Source organism: Arvicola amphibius, chromosome 10 (assembly GCF_903992535.2).
Source record: "Arvicola amphibius chromosome 10, mArvAmp1.2, whole genome shotgun sequence".
In the NCBI taxonomy this organism is placed as follows: Eukaryota; Metazoa; Chordata; class Mammalia; order Rodentia; family Cricetidae; genus Arvicola; species Arvicola amphibius.
This window is the reverse complement of record NC_052056.1, coordinates 105,550,409-105,572,887: the sequence shown is the minus strand read 5'-3', so window position 1 is coordinate 105,572,887 and position 22,479 is coordinate 105,550,409. Positions and strand designations below refer to the sequence as shown.

General features: G+C 44.7%; 1 protein-coding gene across 2 annotated transcripts in view; it reads right to left on the bottom strand.

Moving 5' to 3' along the window:
• Stard13 (StAR related lipid transfer domain containing 13) overlaps positions 1-18,209 on the bottom strand; it is a 161,970-nt gene extending 143,761 nt beyond the window's left edge. For both annotated transcript variants that reach the window (XM_038344788.2, XM_038344789.2), the window contains exon 1: positions 17,945-18,209. In XM_038344788.2, the coding sequence (XP_038200716.1) occupies positions 17,945-18,113 (169 nt within the window). In that variant the 5' untranslated portion in view covers positions 18,114-18,209. The remainder of the gene's footprint in view (positions 1-17,944) is intronic.
• Positions 18,210-22,479: the final 4,270 nt, after the last annotated feature.

Here is a 22,479-nt window from a genome sequence, read left to right as displayed (position 1 = left end):
AATGAACTTTGTAGCCTATCGTTGGTGCTAGATATTCTTTCTTTCTACAGTTAACATCCATATGGGTGCAGAAGGCTCACTAAGCATGTATGGGAACACTCAGTCTCAAAAGTGCATGGAGTGGCCATAATTATCATTCATTACAGTTTAGGCATGGAAACAAGTTTGCAGGGGAATCATGGGAACTACTTGAGATCACTTAGCTAGAAAGCCCTGAGACTTGGATTTCAACTCCTGTCCGGGAAATAACAAGGCTAGTGTGTCTTTAAGCAATGCATACTGCCTACAAACTGAGAATTTTCGTTTCTCTGAGATGCAGGATAAATCAAGATTCTGAAGTCTTCATGGCACCCAAGTCAAGTTAGCAAAATCAAAAGCATGCTAATTTTTCTTCATAGTAGAGCCAACTACGAAGAAGAGAGTGTTCTGCTAAGACCAAGGCTGCTGGGAAACCCAGAGGCATCGTGTGTATCTGTGTGGAGGCGGACGGAGGTCATCCTCATGCCTGAGAGCAGGGAAGCAGCCAGTAAACTCCTAGGTTTCATTTTCGGTGGAGTAAACGGTATTGGCAAGCCACGAGCTTAGGTATTCTTATTATTAGGTATTAATATTATTAGGTATTATACTCTGCCAAACAGTCCCCTTCAGTTCTCATTCGTGTTCTGTCTCCAATTCCACTTCATTCAGGATATACACCCTTTCCAGACCATGACCAGATAGATATACTTTTCAAAGACGTTATTTGAGTTTCGCTAAGTAGATACCCCTCTTCTGAAATGCAACCAGGGTAAACATGCAAATATTTAAAACCAACAAAATAAAACTGACGTTAAAACTATGAAAAGCAGAATACATAATGGACTGTGTCTATACAGTGTGTTCCTGCTGTTGTACTTCTTCCCTAAAACTTGAGCTAGGAGGGCAGCGTGGAGGCATCACACCATCTGGGCACTGCGACACTAGCCCTCCTTTTGTTCCTTCAGAGACCTACAAGCAGCTCAGAGCTGAGAGCACATCTGAAGGCCTCCAGCTTAGAGGGACACGACTGGCTATCACACTGAAAGGACTAGCTGACTGCACAAACTCTTGGCTTTGGGCAGCAAGCTGGCCTCCCATAAACGCAAAAGCCTGCCACTTATCTCTCCTGGCCCTGTCACAGTCCCTCAAGTTATGGCGCAATATATTCTCCTTTAAAAGGTTTGCTTTGCTCATGGTTCCAGGAACTTATTCATTAAGGGTGAAACAACGCTTAGTCAAGGAAAAACACAAAATAATATTCTTGACTCTCCAGGACTCATGAAAAAAACGGAGAGGGGAAATTGGAGCTCGCCATGACCTTAATGAACACAGTCACTCCTCGCACATCAAGTCTATAAAACAACTTTAAAAGAAGCTGAGAATTAGTAGCCTCGGGAACTAATTTAAAACAAACCAAAGCTAGAGTGGCACATTCTCCCCAGGTCCGTGGGGAGGCCTGAGAATCATTATTTTTGGAAGAGAAGCAAGCTTTTTGCTTAACCGAGGAACGAATGGAGCCATACTCGGCTTCAGCGTGTGGGTTAAGTCCGGTCACCGCTATAGCAGAGACCCTACCCGGGGCCACTCCAGAAATGGAGTATCACATCCACGCCAGTTTCCATCCATTCTTTTCTCCCTCAGCAATAACTGCTGGTGAGCAGGAGCTGCTCCTCATAGCTAACAAACAAACAAACAAACAAACAAAAAGCCCAAAGCACTGGGAGGTGAAGTGAAAGCATTTGGGACACTCGCTTCCCTAGGGCAGAGGTATCCTAGAGCCCAGCTGCCTGCCTCCCTGAGCTGGCCTCACAGGTAAGGTCTTTCCGCCTAAAACATGAACGCCCTTCTCAGGACTCACATCGCTCCTTTGTATTCCAGCTTGGCCGTCCACTCTGTGGCTGTTTAATGGCTACAGGTGACTTGTGTTTGGAAGAGACATTCCTTGGTAATGTCTGTCTCTTTAGAAACTTGACTGGTCTGGAAAAATCTCAAACTGCGTGCAAGTGAGCACCCCATAAGTTGACTTTTTCTGCCTAAGATTCCCCTTCCCCGAGTGCTCCACAGCACAGCCGGCTCAGCAGTCTCCTTCCTCACCTAACCAGCGGTTGTGCAGCAAGGAGGGGGTCTGTTGATTATTTTTGATCCTGTTTTGCTTCTGGCAAAAGTCTCACAAACAGCCAACGTTGGCAGAGCCCTCATCGCACCTTCTGAGCTACTGTCCTGCAACTACAACTAGGGCTGTTTTGGTCTGTCCTGTGTGGAGTGGGAGAAAGAACATTCACACAGCACTTTCCAGAAAACAGGACCCTCTTTTAACTCACTCTTTCTCAGGATTAGACAGTTGAGGATTTTGAGACCCACTGTCCCCAGATCAGCCACAGGCCCGATTTAAGCCCCACGTGGCCAGCTCCTGTCTGAAAAGACCCACTGTGAGGGCAAAGGAGCCCCAGAGCCTTGGAGCCCTGGAGGAAGTGCGGGAGAAGGCTGGGCACACCACCCAGGCACTTTCTAGGAGGAAGGCAGACTTTTGAGGGGTTGGGAGTAGGGAAAATAGGGTGAGGGTGGAAGAAATCTGTCCTTCCCTCTTTTGGGGCCAAGGCCTACCTAACCACACTAGATTCTGGCCTCTGGCAAGACATCCTGCTGCCCTGACATTTACTTTGGACACAGAGTTCTTGATAAAGAGCAGCCAGCTTCAGGAGGGCGGCGGGAGGGCAGAGGGAGGGAGTTAGTAAGGATGATCACAAGCTTCTGCTGCTGGCCGTAGCTAGCCGAATGAGGTTCTCCAGCCATTTCTGGGGAGGGGGTTGGGGGTCAGAGGGAGAAACTGGAGGGGGAAGGGGGCCAACTGTGTCTTAATGACGAAGAATAATATGCTCGAACATCTTTGGGTCCAAGTAAACAATGCCCACCTATAATTTGGGAGGAGGATGCGGCTGTGCAGTGGGGAGCAACATGGGCTCATCCAGACTTGAGTTCGAAGGGCAGCTCCAACGCTCACTGACTGTGGGACTTCAGGAAAGGTCTTTTAACACTCATGGGGTCTTTGTTTACTCACCTGAGAAAGGGACAGGGTGAGTCCCAAGGTGTCAGGCCTGATTATGCTTCTTCCAGTTGAGTAAACTTAGCTCTTGGGTCTTAATGAAAACTCAATAGGAGGACCATACCTAACCGTGCCAGATTCCCTGCAAACAGTGGCTGGATTATCCTGGGGCAGGCGCGAGAAAGGGAGATGTAAGATGACGGCTGCTATGCTCAAAAATGATGAGCACTCCAAAGCTTAAGAAGTATGAGTTGAGACATAAAGACTACATGACTGACCCAGGCCTGGATGTCTTCCTGCGTACAGACGTTAATAAACTTCGCAGGCCACTTGTCTCCCCTTGTGGGACCCTAAGTCTTTTCAGTGGAGTGACCTCATGAGAATGTGGGGCGGGGCTCACCCCCAGGCTCTGGATACGTCTACACAGGCTCAAGCAGGCTGAAGAAGAGTGACTGATTGCCAATGAGCTGAAAGGAACTTGTCTGCACCCCACACCATTCCCGGTGTTATGTAACAAAGCAATAAGCTTCAACGGGGAGAAGCAACAGTGTCCAGGGCAGACTCTGAAAGGTCACCAACCATGAAGGGGACCAAACCGGCAGGAAAAGGGACTCATGTGAAGGAAACAGAAATAGAAAGCCTCATGCAAAACGTAGCTGGGAAGCAGGAGGCAAGGGAGGAGGAAAATGTCAACCCTAAAATGTTTTCTGTTCCTGTAGCTGGTTAATGTTTTACCATGGCAGCTGCCCGCTGCCAGGCTTCCTTATCCTAGCAGGTGAGTTTATATTAGTTTGCCAGAGAGCCAGTCACGGAAATGTGCTTTCCCATTCCGCACAATTCCATTTGCACAGCAATGGCTTGGGGAAAATGAGATTAGAAACATTTAAACCTGGACCGGGGCAACAGTGCCCCTCCTAGACACCGTCAGCGAACAAATCAAAAAAGACTAGTGCTGGGAGTCACTTCTTTGGGGCTTGTTGCTCAGTGGGGTCCCACAGGCCCTCAAATATTACAGGCTATTGCCAATGTTATCGGTTACTCTCCAGAACTTGATGGTATGATCCTATTGCTGAAGACACCATACACGGAGAAAACAAGCTGGTTCAGACTCCAGCTCCTCCCTACTCCCTAGTTTTCAGAGACATTTGAAAATAGAAAAACTTATGTATGGTTCGTCAGGTCTCAGAAAAACAGATTTTTGTGAGCAAACCTTTCTAATAAAGTGATGGTGAGACCAATTCACACATGTATGTATCCAACGAAACAACACACGTGGAATTGCTCCCCCAGGTGTCATGCCACTAAGAGGATGCTATGTAGCCTTCCAGGGTTCATTATAAGTCATGCTTCAAATACTGCATCCTATAGAAAAAGAAGCTGAAAAGAACTTGTCAAGGCTCAAAATTAACATTGTTATAATGCATGCAGAAGGCTTGACCGGATTCTCTCTTCTTAGGGACGTCTATCTGGAGGGGATTAAAAGCATTTATTTTCTATAAAATCAACGAAGCAGCAGCTTCCATAAGGTGTATTTGTCAAAATGTCGATACATTTACTTCTAAGAATAAATCTCAATAAATATCATATTCCTATTTCATCTTTCATAGCTGAAGGATTCAATAAATACAGAGACCATTCAATCAACAGGGGCAAAGCTCTCAAGAGAAAGGAGCAATTAAAATCTTTGAAGAACTCATTCGAACTAGCACCTAAACCAGAGAACTTAGTTTTTATTTTGTCAACTGGGCATAAATCTCTGCTGACTACACATTAAACAGGGGATCAATATCCAGGGTCTAGAAAGAACTGCAAAAATTAAACAGCAAAAAGCTCTAAACCACCCAATCAATAGAAGAGCGGGTGAACTGAATAGCAGCTCTTAAAAGAAATGCGAGTGGCCAAAAACAACCTGAAAAATATTTAGTATGCTCAAGTGCCAGGGATAGGCAAACTAAAACTGCTCTGAGATTCCATCCACATCCAATGAGAGTGGCTGTCACCAACTAAACAAATGACAACAAATGCATTTGGAAATGTGGGGAAAGGGAAGCCCTGACTTACGACTGGCAGGAATGGAACATTGCGCTGTCACTGTGTAAAGCAGTCTGGAGGGAGAACCTCGCAGAAACTACAAACAGAACTGCCGTATGACTATACAGTCACGTACCACTTGGGTATCTAACCAAAGGTCTCAAAGTTAGCGCACAGTTGCAGGGGTCCTTCACATCCATGCTTACTGCTGTCCTCTTCCAAACAGCCATGGGGAAAAAAATTAGCCTAGACAGTCATCCACAAACAAATGGATGGTGAAAACCACACACACACACACACACACACACACACACACACACACACTGGACTTTAATTTGGCTATAAGATAAAAAAATGAAATTGTGACATTTGCAAACAAATGAATGAAACTGAAAATCACTTCAATTAATCAAAATAAGCCAGAATCAGAAAAATATCATTTTCCTCTTCTATATGTACTTAGATTATAGTGTGTGTTTGAGTGTGTGCATGTGTGCCTATGAGCTGGTTAGTTTTATGTCAACTTGACACAAGCTAAAGCCAGTAGAGAGGAGGGAGCCTCAACTGAGAAAATGCCTCCATAAGATCAGGCTGTAGGCAAACCTGTGGGCATTTTATTCATTAGTGACCAATGGAGAAGGTGGTGCCACCCCTGGACCTGTGGCCCTGAGTTCTATAAGAAAGCAGGCTGAGCAAGTAAGTCATGAGGTGCAAGCCAGTAAACAGCACTCCTCTATAGCCTCTGCGTCAGCTCATGCTTCCACATTTCCTGCCGTGTTTCAATTCCTGTCCTCACTTCCTTTGATGATGAGCTGTGATGTGGAAGTGTTAAGCTGAATAAACTCTTTCCTCCCCAAGCTGCTTTGGTCACGGTGTTTCATCACAGAGTAACCCTGGCTAAGACAGTATGTGTACGTACGTGTGTGTGTGTGTGTGTGTGTGTGTGTATGTGTGAAAGAGAGAGAGAGAGAGAGAGAGAGAGAGAGAGAGAGAGAAAGAATGTACGTTTGTGAACGTGCATGTATGTGTGCCTGTGTGTGCGATGTATGTATACGTGCTTACGTGTGTGTTTGTGTGTGCAGGTGCATGCATGTATGTGCGTCTATGGGTGCGTGTATGTGCATGTGTGTATGTGTATAAGTATGTGCATGTGTATTTCGGTGTATGAGACGAAACTGCAGAGCAGCCCATGGAAGGAGCGGACCAGCTACTCAAGGAGGTGAGACACAGGGAGGGCCATGGCATACATTTGATCAGACAGCAGAAGGGGGACCTAATTAGGAACAGGAAGGAAAACAAGTGGGCATGGGAAAAAGGCAGAACTGAGGACAATGGGGGAGAGGGACGAATGACAGCACAGTATAATGATGCGTATGTAAGAGGCTGCCATGCTGAAACTCACCGCTTTTTATGGTAGCCTCAAAATCATGAAAAAGAAATGAATTTTAACAGCAAAGCTTATGTTCATTTTTACATGTTCTTTCCTAGGTACTTCTTTACATGAACACTCAGACTTGGAAAGTTCCTGTAAAATTAAAAACCTGAAAGTTAACATCAGTTCAGGAAATCAAACTGACTCGGAAGGAGGGGTTCACGGACGAGTTTAAGAGCAAGTCATTCATTCATTGTCTCTCAGTTTGTGTCTTGTTCCCAGGCCCCTCGTCTGAAAACCAGGGCTACAGACTGCATGGTCTTTATCTGAAATGCGCAGGACTAGAAATGTCCAGATTTCCCCTTGCTTTGCAGGTTCTGAAGTATTTACATACGCATGATGCGATACCTTTGGGGATGGAACCTCAGCTTTAGCACACAAGATTCATTTATGTCTCTTGAGCCAGAGGCAATCTCATCCAGGGTTTTCAGGGCACGGCTCCACTGACTGCATCCTGTCCCTGGAGGTCAGGTGGGGAATTTTCCACTTGTGCTCCATGGGATTCAGATATGGGACCATTTCAGATTTCCAGCCTTTGGGTTGGGGTGCTCGGTACACATGAAATAACTTCACGATGGCTTTGTGTGTTAAGTGATGAAAACGAAGGAAGCAACTAGAGACCGAGTCTGACAGACACACAGGTGGCCTTTCTTCTATTTGTTAGTAACAGACACATTAGGAAATGTATGCTCAGTCAGTGTTAGGGTCTGAATCCTGTGTTCCTTAGATTTGTATGCTAATGTCCTAAGCCCCAGGTCCTTGGAGGATAACTACAACTAGAGACAGAAGAGACATAGACACGAAATGAGGTAGCAGCAGTAGACTCCAATCCAATCTGACTGCTGTCTTAATAAAAACAAGATCAGAATACACATGGGAATGATGTTATGAAGGTCTACATCCAGAAACTGAGAGACCCGAGAAGGTACCAACTTTTCCAGCACTTTGCTCACCAATTTCTAGACTCCAGGATGGTAAGAGAATAAATTTTTATTGTCTAAGTGGCCCAATCTGTAATACTTGGGTATGGCAGGCTTTCCTGACATTGCCAAACAAATACAGCCCATTGGCAGCATCAACATGGTCTGCAAGTTCACAGAATTCCCTTGGGTATTAATCCATATACCCCCCCCCAACACCAGTTATGGAGTGATCCGTTTGTAGTTCGCATCAAGGGAGGAGAAATTTGGATCCAGAAGACTTGAGTGACTTATTCCTGCCATCCCTTGTCCAGGTTGGGTGAGCTCTCTACTTCAGACACTGTATTCTCTGAAGGGGCATCGATAGGAACGGAGTAAAAGGTCTTTATTAAACGATGCTGCATTTTACCCCCAGATGTCCCATGCACAACATCACTGTTACTGATGAATGAATCTTCTCCCAGGCCTTGACCTGGCATTGCTTCTCCAACTGCTTGCCCCCAACCCCCAGCCCTTCACTCTGTCACACCATCATTCCCGAGGCTTCCAGTCCTCTCCCAGGCTTAGAATTTGTCACATGGGCTATCAAGAGTCAGGGATACTGTGGATCAAGTAATGCCTCTGTTACTACCCAGGAGGGGATGCCCATGGGCTTCGCTGCTTTCAGGCCAGTTCAGAGCAGCAGAGAGAATCACTACTGACAGAAGAAAATTACAGTTGGGAGGAGTGACAGTTTTCCCTATAGTTGAAAAGAAGTGAAAAGAATAACAGAAAGACCACAGATTTCTTGTTTTATAATTCAAAATTCGGGACAGACACTTTTTGAGGACACCCACGGCTATGGTACCACAGTGAACATGGCACATCCTTTGGCCATAAGTTGATGGTTCTTATGCACATGGATGCTCCATATCCATCTTCTTATATCAAACATCTAGTGTGCATCAGGCACTATGTCCTGTGATTAATTATAGTCCCTCATTTAATCCTCTCAATAACTCAGCTGCAGTTACGAGCTTCATCCTGCCCACCCCGACCCTTAAGAAACTTGATGAAGACCACTCTGCTGGGAAGGTGCAGGATGAGAGGATCAACTCAAGGTGGACAACCACAGAGGCCTCCAGGGCTTCCAGACTCTAGCTTACATGTGGAAGCTTAGGGAGATACACTGAACGGATGGGAGAGCAACAGAGGAGCTCCCGCGAAAGCAAAGGCTACATGAACATCTTCAGGGCATCCTGTATGGCTGACTCCCCCGCTTTCTTGCCAGGGTTTTCCCCAGTCTTCTAGGAAGCCAGCCATAAAAACACGTAAGCAGTTTGGTCTGCTGCAGACCGCAGAGCGCAGACCTAGAGGTACGACAGGTGAATAAGTCTGTGGGGAAGGGGGTTCCCAGGCCCTCTGACCCAGGACATCAAAGGTAGAGACAGCGGCACTTTGGTGACCGTGAATGGGAGGATCACAGTACACGGCTTACAAAAGTCCTGTCCACAAGGACTTCTCAACAGGTTTCACTGTCTATTCTGAGAAAGGCATTTAAAAGGCGATGCTCTGTGTCCCTCAAAGTGTCAGGTGCATTTCTTAAGTTTTTCTCTTGAGAACTCCAGTTTTGGACCCAGAGAGGCAGTTCAGTGGTCAAGAGCACTGGCTGCTCTTGCAGAGGATGGGGGTTCTCTTTCCCAGCACCCACAGGGTGGCTTACAACCATTTGTAGCTCCAGTCCCGGGGGGTCCAGCACAGTCTTCTGGCCTCCACTGGCACAGCATACACAATAGTACAAACACACACATGCAGGCACCACACCCATTCACATAAAGGAAAACTAAATAGAAAAGAACGACAGTTTTGTGTGGATGGGCTTATTGGAAAAACCACTGCTAGCTTTGCCATTTTTCCTTGGACCTCACAAAACTTGAGATATTGTAAATAACTTTATGATAGTAAAAACTTTCTGTGAGGAAAATACAGATCTATGGCCGTAAAGCTTCCCCTGGCATGTTATTTTGTGGATCAAATGTAGGTGAAGGGCAGCTGTTCACTTAAAGAAACGGAACACTAAATCAAAGGCTCTTTATCATCCAGATGCATGGTTTTTCAAAAGTAACCTGGTAGGGAAAAGCTGGAATGCGCCTCAAAATACTGACACGAGTCAGGTCCGTGGTGACCGGCCAGGCCCTCTGGATGCTGTTTCAACCTAGTGTTCATCGGTCTGCGTGACAGGCAGAGCAACACAAATCATTCCCAGATCAGTCAGCTATGCCTCTGCGAGAATCTTTAAAATGTATTCCTCTACTTTGAGGAATCATCTGTCAGGATGGCCGATATTTTGGATTTATTCCCATTATTACTGTTAACATCAGTAACAAATTCTGTAACTTCATTTTTCACCCCCAAGTTCCTCCTTGAATCCCTTTAGATACTAAGTTGTGGGAAGAGGGGGATTTATGTCTCTTCAAACACGGATGCATAAATCTCCCTGGTGATGTGTCTTGCCCTAGACGGTCTCATTCTGTAATGCTTGCTGTGGTCTGATATGACTTTATGAAGGAGCACGGAGGCCAGCTAGGAAGACACTTCAGTGCGTTCCTCTGTAGAGTTCTGACATGTTGTGAAGATCTGTTTAAGAAGGATCATGCATCATGCAAATGTTCAAATGCCACGTCTTTACCAGCTGAGGAAAATATCCTAAGAACGTATCTGGAAGCTTCCTGGGAATTGACAAGTTGTTTTTAAACTCAGTTCAACAGATTTTACTAATCAAGATCGCCTATATTCTGCCCAGTTCACGTTCTTCTGCGTACTGAGAATAACTTCGTTTCCTTTACACACAGGGCCTTGTGATCATGAAGGGCCCGGTACCAGACATTCATTACAACCAAAGGGATGTCTGGACCATGACGTGAGGAAGTGAGAGGTACTTAGGGCCCTGTCTTCAGGGGCTGGTCACCTAGAGCCAGTGAGAGAGGAGTTTGAGGCTGCCCAAGGGCCACAGATGTTTCTGTGTGACTGAGGATTCCACTTCCAAGCAATCCTGGACCTATCTTCAGTTAGCTATGGAAATGCCGGACCCCTTCTGAACTCATTCAAGACTTTTCTTAGATGGCTGGTTAGAACAATCCCAAACCAGAGAGCAGCCTTCTCACTTCCAGCTCATTGGTACTTAGGTTTTAGACGTCTCTGCCATTGCTTATCTGCTGTGTCCTGTTGATTAACAACTGCTCAAACACGCTCTCGGTTTTCTGTTTGACCCACAAGCAGGGGATGAATACTCAGGGTCGAATCCGCATTTCGTTGTTTTGATTTTTTTTAAAAGATGGCTAGCTGGCCTCTACCCAGTAGAATTTTTTATTTTCTTTCTTTTCTTTAGTTTGTCTGTTTTGACTTTCTTTCCTCCCTGCTTCATTTGTTGGCTTTAAAGGGAGAAAATGAAGTCGTGTGGGTGGTGAAAGGTGGGGGAGAATCTAGGAGAAGTTTAGGGAAAGCAAGGAATTTGATCAAAATATAGCACATGAAAAAAATTAATAAACAAAAATTTAAAAGATGTCAAATCACCTATTTTTTTTTTTTAGAAAAAGCAGAATATTTGCAATGTCACCCTTAAAAAAACCATAAAAACCTTCCAACTAGGTTCTGTAAGATCCATGCCAGGAATATGAAGAGAATTATTTGAGCATGCACTGCCCTCAACTGTTTTCCAGCCAGTCCCAGGCAGCCTTAGCTTTGGAAGACATCACTTTCTGGAATCTGGTGGAAAGTGGTTGCCTGACAAAGACTGGCAGTTTAAACAAAGTGTTCTCTGGAGCAGCCTTTCTCTGCCTTCGCTGTGTGGAAATTTTCAAGGAAGGAAGAAAGATGCGTCGCTTCCCAAATTACTTAACTGCAGAAACAGCTCCTGCAGGAATGCCCGTCTAATGGGACTCTCGTCCCGCGGCACAGACCTGGGAGCGCTGCTTCTGCACGGTCTCCTTGCTCTTCTTATATGAAGTCAGAAGACTGCGCTAACCCCTTCTCAGCCACTCACCCCTCTTCCGGACACTTTTATGGAGGTGTAACTTCTTGTGGTGGCCCTAAGCCCACTGACAGGTAAAAGGGAGAAATGATGAGACTCGGGAGGGGCCCAGTGCTTGAGAGTGCTTGTTATTTATGCAGAGGGCTTGGGCTCAGTTTCCAGCACCTACAGATCACATCTACAGTTCCAGCAAATCCAGTGACCTCTCCTGACCTCCACAGACACCAGGTACTGCATGCGATGCCCAGACACACGTGCAGGCAAAACACAGGCATACAATAAAACAAATCAATCCAAAATAAAAGCTTAAAGGAAATAAATGGTAGCGCTGGAGTCGCCACAGTAGTGGCTGGACACAGCCTCCACCACAGCTCCTAACGAGACTGGTGTAGGAAGTTACTCTCAGACAGTTTTTGGAGGATATTTTTCCGAATATCAAGTACCACGAGAAGCTATGTTGTGTGTTTCTATGTAATGGACCTGGCACAGTATCCCTTGATTGTGTTTTCTCCTCTGATCCTTTCTTACATACCAGAAAGCTGAAAGTCCAATTTGTGGACCATTTTAAATAGCTATGTGGGGCCTTGTGTATTTTATACTTCTGTGTAATAATGCTTTTTATTTTATCTTACAAATTAACCAGCCTTTTTTCTTTCTGTTGGAGTATTTTTTTCTCTTATGGTCCTATTGAATTGTATATTCTTCCACAGGCTACCACAAACTAACATATGGTACCGTTCCCCACCCAGCTCATATTCCAACTGTCTCCAGGCAAATAGCAAATGATTTTTAACTAATCTTTATTTTATCCAAATATCCGGGGTGTGATTTATGGCTGCTCCATCTTCTTTGCTGTAGTCTCATAACTAAATGCAGAGACAGAATATATCCTGGTAAATGACATTTCTCTGTTCAGTCCCCACCTGCATATTCCCCCTTTATCATAGAGATTTACTGAAGTTCACTTGCTGTTGGCTCTTTACTAGCTTGGTTCTTTTGGATCATCCACTGACAGGCACTAGGGCTACCAATGCTGAGTTGGTGAGTTGGGAGGGTGATCAGTACTTCTATCTTGCCCATAATTAAGTTTTCCAGGAAAAGGAGGATTCTCAATTTGTGAGAGCCAGTCACACTGGTCATAGATTTTACTAGGAATTAAAGTGCAGTTGATGGGGGGAGAGGAGTGGAGGTGAGAAAATGAACTCCCTCTTTCTTAAAGTACTGCCACAGACCCCAGATTGCAAGCTGTTTGAACGTGAGTGGTGTTTATAGAATCAGAGCGAACAAGAGCAGCAACCCGAGGCTATGGGCTCGTGGTCTTTATGGTCATAAGCACATCTCTCTTTTCTTGATGTCTTTCTGCGGTTCACTTGCTGCTCTTCTTCCTACTTTTCTTCCTGCTAGGTAGTAAAAGCTTTAAACACTCCCTGGGGTTATTTGGCTGAAGTCACTAGCCCATTTCCCTGTAACCTTGGTTAGCTGGTACCCTTTCCACAGCAGGCCCTCCAATCACCCCTACTCAAGAGAAACAGGTTCTGATTTAGAAAATGTGACTTGTACCAATTGCCACACTCTCTGTTTCAGAAGCTTGAGCAATGTGGATGGGCACTGGCGACGGGTGCCTTCCCAGCCTGCTCTCTGTGCTTCCTTTGTTCTTTTGCGTCACATTTGCCCTGTTACTCAGAGAGGATTGGGTAAGAAAAGGACCAAATATTTCAGAGGAACAAATGATCGTTTAATTTAGGCTGACACTATCCAGTTAGGGGGTGGAGGGCATTGAGGGTCCTCACTCACCAGGGACGGGCAACGCTCACCACTTAGGTTGGGCAAATTCCCAAGATGCCATTTGACAGAGTAATGGGGGAGAGAAACCATGCCACTCATACTGCTTGAATTATTTGTGGACTGAGACACGTACCACTTTAGCAAAGTTCAACTCCGTCACTGTGTCTGTTTAAAGATCATCTTAGATTAAACTTCAAGGAAAAACGAAAGCCCAGCTTCCACTACTTTCCCTAGCAGTGAGATTTTCTGAATTCTCTATTTCTTATCAAGCATAGAATCTCGCAGTGAGCACAAGGGCACACACAGGCATTCTCTACTCTCCACACGCCTGATACCAACTGGACAAAACAACAAGGTCACATCAAGGCCAGGACCCCTGGGGGGAAAAGTTTCTCCATAATTATAGTAATTACAACATTTAAATAGACCACAGACTGCATATCCTTGCGGTCTTAGGACACAAATACCAAAAGCACATGGATCAGACGTAAGCAGATAGATACTGAGCATCATAATAAGGAAAGCTGGAGTAAGAATGGTCCTTCTCTCAAAGGATACCCGAGAACAAGGAATTCTCCAATTTCAGACATGAAGAGAACTTTACAGAGAGCTTAATCCAAACCCATGTTATATGAAGGAAGTTTCAGAGGAGTTGTGACTTCCCTGAAATCACACGAGAATTTAGTAGCAATGAAAAAACCAAAACCTGAATTCGTTTTACTGCTTTCTTCAGAAAACAGAAAAATTAAAAATTAGAAGCCGCTGGCTGATTTCAGATGACAGAGACGCTGTGATTCTGCAGACCAGCAGAGATGCTGTGACTCCGTAGACGGCAGAGATGCTGCAGCTCCTCAGACGGCAGAGATGCTGCGACTCCGCAGACGGCAGAGATGCTGTGACTCTGCAGACGGCAGAGATGCTGCGACTCCGCAGATGGCAGAGATGCTGTAACTTCATAGATGGCAGAAGACGTTGCGACTCCTTATGGTTTTTTTCACGTTGTATTTAAGTCCCTCAGTTTTCTATCCACGCAGTCAAATAATTACTGATATGACTACAGAGAATTCTAACACAAGACATAGCCTGTCCACATTACTCACTCAAAAGCAAAGGCCCAGTGATGTCCTGGAAACTGCCACCATAAAGATGGACAGTGTCAAAACAGTGCCTGGATCCCTGCCTCTTTTTTCTTATGTCAGTAGATGGTACTGAAATATGGGCCATATCATGATGGTTTTTGAGAATTTCAAATAAATGCATGATGATAGATTTCTTCAAAAAATAACCACATTTATGGACCTGCTTTGATTTAGCTTTTGCAAGGAGAGAGAGAGAGAGAGAGAGAGAGAGAGAGAGAGAGAGAGAGAGAGAGAGAGAGAACATGATGTTTTTTGATATCCCAAAATAACGACATTGGAAGGCCAGTTCTCCTACAAGGCCAATTATGGTAAATGCATTTTTTAAAGGGGAAATATGATGCAGACATACAATGGGATACTATGCAGCATTCAGAGGTAAATAAATATTATGAAAACACTGTAATTTAGATGAAAGCAAGACAGTGGTAGGCAGGGGCTGATGTGAGGGAGGAAATGAAGCAAGTGTAATGGGTGCATTGAGAATTTCAGTTCCAGCAAGATGTAAGTGGAGCTGGACAATACCTGTGGCCGCCAACAGTATGATAACAACCATACAATACACTGACAAATGACTGCTGTGGTAAGTTTAAGTTGTACATATCTTACTATATTAAAATCGGAAAACAAATCCCGTCCTGTCTTGCCATGGCCTAACTATACCCTCACATCCACATCCCCTGTTCTCTCTCCCCAGGGTGCCTCCTGGAGAAGGAAGCAATGAATGAGGTTTGAGTGAGGACCATTGTCATTGCCTTTCTATTTCCGCTGCAACAATTTCCAGATTGATTCAGGCAAAGAGCAGGGAGGAGAGCAACAACTTCTGGTAGGCGCTCGCTGTGCTCTCCGGCACTCTGTTTTAGATCTTTCTCTTCTTAGCTGGGATTAGCTACAGAGCTGCAGTATAAGACTGGAGAAGGAACATGTGCATGTTTTGGAGTATGCCCTGCCCTAAGACGAGCAAGCCTTGATTCATGAGGGTTTGGGTAACAATTCTGGTCTCAGGCATCATCAAAGGGTTCCATTATTTCTCTCCCTTGTTTTCCCTTCCCATGAGTGTATCTGCCGTTGAATCATGTCCATGCCATTCAATGATTAGCTCACTAGAATGAGGTCATCGGAGAGCAACTTGCTCCTCTCTGTACTCCCCCCACCCCACCAGCCACAGGAAATCATGACTGTGGTACCACAAATGATATTAATAAGTGCAAAAGTTCTTTTAAAAGATCTAAGGCAAGATGCTGGAATTTTGCTGCTGTGGCCGTCACTTTAAGATGCTGGTATACAAATATAAAACTTATATTAATTTTATATGCACTCTACTTTAATGGAATGGTTAAAGATTGTGGGTAACATAACTTGGTATCCTGAACTTCTGGGTACTAACTATCCAAACAGACCCAAACTCATAGTACATTGCTCCCACAACAGAAATAAAACCTAACTGGAAGTCACACAGTGAGTAGGCAACTGGAAATCTGTAATGGATTCCTTGCTGTCTCTAGTTACGAGAACTTTGGTGTGTCCTAGAACCCAAAACCAAACCATAGGTCCAGCATTCTATCTAACATTCATACAATCAATGTATATAAACCCCAAATAGAGTGTAGTGTATTGAAGAACATGAGCCTCAGATTTGTGTCCAAATGCCAGCTCCACCATATGTCTCTGAAGGTCATGTGCTTCTGTTTGCTCAGCTTCACAATGGATCTAAAAGGACACTGAACTATTAGTGCTTTTTGAGAGAAAAATAAGTTAGCATTCATAGTTCTCACATCCTGATATGCTGCAAATGCTCCACTAATAGCCTGTGCCATGAAGAGAAGCCAGTCTATCAATACGGCAAATCTGATAAAAGTCACTTTGTAGCTACGCACTAAACAGTGTACCATGTTCACCCATCACGACTTCTGAATCAGTCGAGGGTGGGAATTCTGTCCTGTTTCCTAACTGTTGCTTTTAACCTTTAGGAATCCAGTCGCTTCAATCATTCCATTACCCCATATAAAACAAGGAGGCTCCTGGGATTTTCTAATTATTCAAAAATAAAGCACAGACAGGGATACAGTGCCCATATGTAAGAATGATTCACTTTCAATGGTAATTCACAAAAAACAACCGTCATCCCAGAAGAACATAAATCAATGACCATATGACGATACATATGACGAATCACATGACGATACATATGAAGAGGATTGTAAAGACACGCAATTTCTAATATGATAAGCTTCATATGCACATGGAGAGCTGAGCACAGTCTGCAGATGACAGATTGCTTGCTAATCAATGTCCAAAGGATGACAGACCCAATATGCCCCCCATGGTAAGAAGTTGCTGAGTTGAACACAGAGTCGGGTCTTATTCTCAGCTGAATATATTTTTAAATCAAGCCACAGGGAATACTTTTGTTTCTATTCAAGTGAGACTTGCACACAGAGTTCATGGAGTGACTTAATATCCTTCCTGCAATCAGAATGGTATGCGGCACCAGTATCCTTCACACATAGCCAGTTCCTGAACATTCACAAACAAATGCCCATTCCCAAGGAAACAATCTCATTAGATGCCGCCCGCTGGAATATGTATTGTTCCTCTCGGAGACATGGCAGTGAGATCTTTTAAGATTACAGACCCTGGCTTCCCCTTGAAAATTCAACAGACTCTTAAACACACGGATCTAAGTGGGAACTCCATTTTCCTAACAGCTCTTGACATTCCTGGTAGGGCCAATGGAATGATTTAGTTAGGTCTGTAGTCAGCAGGAAGGTGACTAGCTACTGACTGTGGATCTGGATGGGCCTGTCTTTTAAATGGTCACTAGTCAGGGATTTCCTTGACACTCTTTGGATCTGTCTCATACAGAGCATGCTTTAAGCTTTAAGCCTTTAAACGAAACAAACCATGAATTTTATTAATGTTCAGGGTACAAAGATTTTATTTTTTCCTTTGAGAATGAAAAAGGATCACTTAGCAGCCGGTAATAACGTAATCCCACCTACCCCCTTGCCTTAGGAAGCCAATGCTCCTAAGTGTGTGGAGTCAGAGGCTCTGTTTGAAGGTGAAGAGTCACATTTATCCTTTAGCAAGAAAACAGTATCAACAAATCAGCGGTGAGTATCCACACAAACACACAGACAGGAAAAGAATGTAATTCAAGCTGTCAGCCCTGTGTCCTTCAGCATAGACTCTTGCTGTTCCCCTTCAATGAAGATGCCCTATAAGCTCCAGGCAGGCTGGAGATGAGTTTACCTGCAGAAAATCTACCCACCACACACACACACACACACACACACACACACATTGAGTAAACCTTTCTTATTCGTTCCGTTGACGCACGGAGGATTTGGAATTCATGATTCACGTCCTACTGGGAAATAGTCTTGTGAGTTATGCGGCGCTCAGCGCTGTCACAAACTGCTTAACACTGGAGTCTAAAGTTAGCTGGAAGAGTTCCACGCAGCGTGGCATAGGGATCTGTGCGGTGTACAGTGCGAACGATAACTTTCTAAGTAGCACAAGACAGAGCCAACAGAAATGAGCGGCACCCTGGCAGTGCCCACAACTCACCTTGCTGAATTTTAGTCACTAGGTGATGGCGTGCTAGGATCCGGCTCATCCTGTAGGGAGAGCGTCTGGCAGTCTGATCAAATCGCAAGTACATCTCCTGGCTCTCAGGTGTCATGGGATTTAGATAATAGCAGCCTGCAGCCGGGGTCCTGGGCACCTGGCTGAACATCTCGGGAGAATTCCCACTGCCACCTCAGCTGCCCGTGGCTGTTCGCAGCTGTCTCCAGACTCGGCCAAAGGCACCGAGCCCCAGGAGAGAGCCACAGAGCCAGCGATTTTTAAAAAGAAAAAGGAGTGCCAAAAGCCACAAGTCAGAATTCCAACCCTCGGGTCCCTCATGTGACCCCAGGAGCCAATCAAAGCACGAGGAGAGGGAACTGGGCGTGTTCCGTCAGCCCGGAGCCGGGAGGAGAGGCAGTACCAGCAGATCCTTCACACAGTGCTTAAAGCAAATAGAGGATTGGAAGTGCCTGGGGCTGACAAAGACCCCAAACCCCAGAGCTGAGAGAGGCGAGAGGCACAGAGAATTCAGAAGGGGACGAACAAGCCCTGGCACAGGAACCCTTTCAGGTTATGAAAGTTAGAGAAAGCGTTTTGGCTTTCCTAAAGTCAGCGGCAACTAGCATTTTTTTTTAAAGGGGTGGGGAGCTGTGTTACACGTCTTAAATATATCATTTCAAATAAGTACGAGTCACTGGGTATAAAATTTCAGCCTTCATTACAACGGAATTAACCAAATAAAACGTTTCTTAAAAAACTTTTTAATCCTATATTGACACCCAAGGTAAATAAAGAAGCCCCGAACAACCATGCAATGGAGCATCATCAAGAGCTCTTATAGACAAGACCTGAAGACACAACCCGTGCAGAGTTATGTATTCAGCACCCAGCCATGTTTTTTTAATTTGTCTGTGTCCCCAGCTTTTAATCACTACAAAACAAATACAAAGTCCAGGTCCCATTGAAGTTGCTGCCAAGAACCACTACACAGGACGTAGGTACACTGGCAGACTGTGGACAACCTGCAGAACCACAGGGAACACTTGTAAAGGCGTATAGGAAATATCTGGTCACGTGTGGAGGGGGTCTCGATGTAAAAAAGAAAAAGAGAAAGACAAACCCAATGCTAGTCGAACAATATTACATGACTGGGGTGAGGGTAGCAAGCCAGACCCAGGCAGAGATATTAGACAGGCTTAAAAACATCCCCAAACAACAACAGAAATTGAGTCTGGGAATTCTGACATGGGACCTGGGGAGAGCTCTCTCTGCAAGAGAGTCCTATACCCACAGGCGTGCAGGCTGGAAACCAGAGAGCAGGGATACAGAAAACTGGTGCTCAGTTTGCCCATATCTGAGGAACCACACAAGACAAACCAGAATCTCGCCTCCCCATTTTTTTCTCTTTAGAAGTGTTTGATGTCAAAAGGAAAAGAGAAAAGAAGAAAAAAAAAGGAAAAAAGAAAAAGAAGAGAAGAGAAAAGGAAAGAAAAGAAAAAAAGCCCACAGAAAACTTGTTGCATTCTAAGCCTGGAGCTGATAAATAAAGTTCTTTGAGTTACAAAGCTCATGTCCAGGTTGTTCTCACTTTTGGCTGACTCAGAATGAAAAGTAGCCTACCTACCTACTAGAAACTTTCAATTAAAAGTGTAACAGGGAGCTGGAGAGATGGTTCAGTGGTTAAGAGCACCGGCTGCTCTTCCGCGGACCTAGGTTGGATCCTGGCACACACATGGCAGATCTCCACTATCTACAAGGCCAGTTCCAGGGATCCCATGCCCTCTTTTGATGTCTGTGGGTACTGCACTTGTGTGCTGCACATACATGCACTCAGGAACTCAGGCATACATATAAAATAATTAAGTCTTTAAAATGTGTAACAAGACTTCAGTTAAGACCTTGCTTTTTGTTGTTGTTGTTGTTATTGCAATTATTATTATTTTGTTATTATTATTGTTCCAAGCTGCTCATCAGCATGTAGTGTCTTTCCTTGTGGAAATTTTTGCTGGCCTAATTTTATAAGATACTGTCATGACAATAGTGAATGAACCTCATGTGATGACTATGCAAAAAGAGGCAAGATAGTTTTCAGGTCGAAAAGGAGGAAATCATGTATAAAAGGATCAGACCACAGGCTCTGTGTTTTTATTGGGATCTAAGATTCTTGTTATCCTGTATCCTTTGTAGAAGGTAAGAGGTATGTAAGTAAAGCTTGGCATATCAGTAGCCTGGGCCTGAACCGTAGAAAGGTTGAACTCTAACACACTATCAGATGGCATTAGCTAGGCTCGCAGCATCAGCACCAACTGCTATGGGAGTGAGATGCTACTATCAACTACTTTGGGCATGTGCTTTTGTCTTGACAGTCCAACACCACGGGCATGAAGCCAGATAGGTGACGTTATCACCTCTTCACTGGGGTGAGTGAGGGGATGGGAGAGGGTGGAGAAGAAAGAAGGAAGGGTATGGTATTTAGGGATATTATATGTGGGCCAAGAAGCTAAGTAAAGGCAGGAAATGGGGTGTAGCCATTTTATTATAGTCACAAATAACCTTAAAGGCAGGACATCCCGACTACCTAGATTATGGTTCATTGCTTTCTTGGATACATTTTTTTAAGTGTGTGGAATGATTCCTCCTCAGAAGCATGTTAATAACTGAAAAAACAATTGTGGCCTGTTGTTCTGTCTCCTTGTTTGCGTGAAGATGAGTGTGCTTCGAAGGAGACTAGATTACCTTACTCTGAAAACACCAAGATTGTAACTATGTATGATTTGGCATATGCACACACTGACATGAAAACAACATTGCATGGATGGGTAATAGAGAACAAAAACTGAATTTGAAGGGGGGGTGGTTTCTTGATTGAAAGAAATGCAACTTAGAACAAAGCCATATGCCACAAAAGCCAGTCTTGTTTTGGCAAGAGCATCCAAGGAGAAGAGTCCCGTCTCCTCTATGCCATATGCAACACCCCTAATTCTTATATTAGAGCCCAGGTCGCATCTGTTAATCGAGCCAACTGCCCACAATGTGTTTGTTATTTTATATTTCTAAAGCTGTTTATTTAAAGCATATGGGTGATACCATTGAGAACTTGTTTTATGGTAACTTATTGCCATTGCGATGAAACCTTTGCTCATGAATTGCTTTTGTCCTGCAGTCCTAGTGGGGGAAAGCGCAACAGCGGTGGGCAGTTCTGTTCTCTTTAAAGGTACTGCTGACTTCTCTGGACGTGTCCACCCTGCATATCATGGAGACAACTGCCACTCCACTCTGGTGAGCAAGTAAGTGGAGAACTAAGGGCTGAGGGAGGGAAGAAGAGAGAGGGGGGATCCAAATACAAGAGCATTTCCATGGCTTATCCTTTCTTTCATTCAAATCCCTTTAAAACTGGGAGAAGTCTGGCCCGGCGGTGGTGGCGCACGCCTTTAATCCCAGCACTCGGGAGGCAGAGGCAGGCGGATCTCTGAGTTCGAGGCCAGCCTGGTCTACAAGAGCTAGCTCCAGGACAGGCTCTAGAAACTACAGGGAAACCCTGTCTCGAAAAACCAAAAAAAAAAAAAAAAAAAAAAAAAAAAAAAAAATTGGGAGAAGTCTGTGGTATTGGAGACTAGTTTTCACTCAGCTTTTCCTCTCTGCTGATCAAGAACAATCTTTGCTCGCTGTTTCAGGCACAGAACAAGCAGATGTACATTAAAACAGAGGGCAGAAAAAAAGAAGCAAAAACAACATTTCCTTACAGAGCCAACTAACCGTATTGGGCACCTACTGCATGCCAGGCCTCTGCCACGTACAGTTCTTGTTTCTAACAAATCTCCTCAGCAGCTCGTGAGGTACCACATTTTATAGAAAAGGAAATAGAGACCCATGGAGGTGAAGTAATGGCACAGGTCACAAGCAAAGGCAAGCAGAGCCATCGTGTGTCTCCAAGCCAATGACATTGTTATTATCTTTCTCTTATCACTCACTCGGAACAGGAAAGATGAAGTCCCACACTGTAAAAGATGCCAGAGAAATCATTAGGTGATAGAATTTTGGGAAAGTTTGTTGGAAATCATCATAGACCTCCTTACTGATATGCAATCCTGGCCTGGGATGTGCAAACGGAGATACAAGCATGGGATGGATCAAATCCCACTGAGACAGATCTGTGCATCCTAAAACACCAAGTCAGAGTCCAGAACACTTGACCAATGACGGACTCGGGACCCCTTAGGAGCGATGGCTGAGAACCAGACTCAGCTCTAAGGGGAGCTGTGACTGTGCCCACACGACCTGGTCCATCTGCGATGAAGCTGCTATGCAGCTATTTCCACTGAATCGAAACATTTCCTTACAGAGGGAATGAGGAGACTCATAAGATCCAGAAGTAAACTACATTTTCAAGACTCGGGAAACGTAGAAGGTTCCAGATTTGCAAAGTCCAATGAAGTTATCTCAGCAGCAGCAATCACTGGGGGAGCACACCATTGCACTGGGAGAGCCGAGAATCCTGCAGACTGTGCAGGGAGCTCAGGGTGGCAGTACTCTGA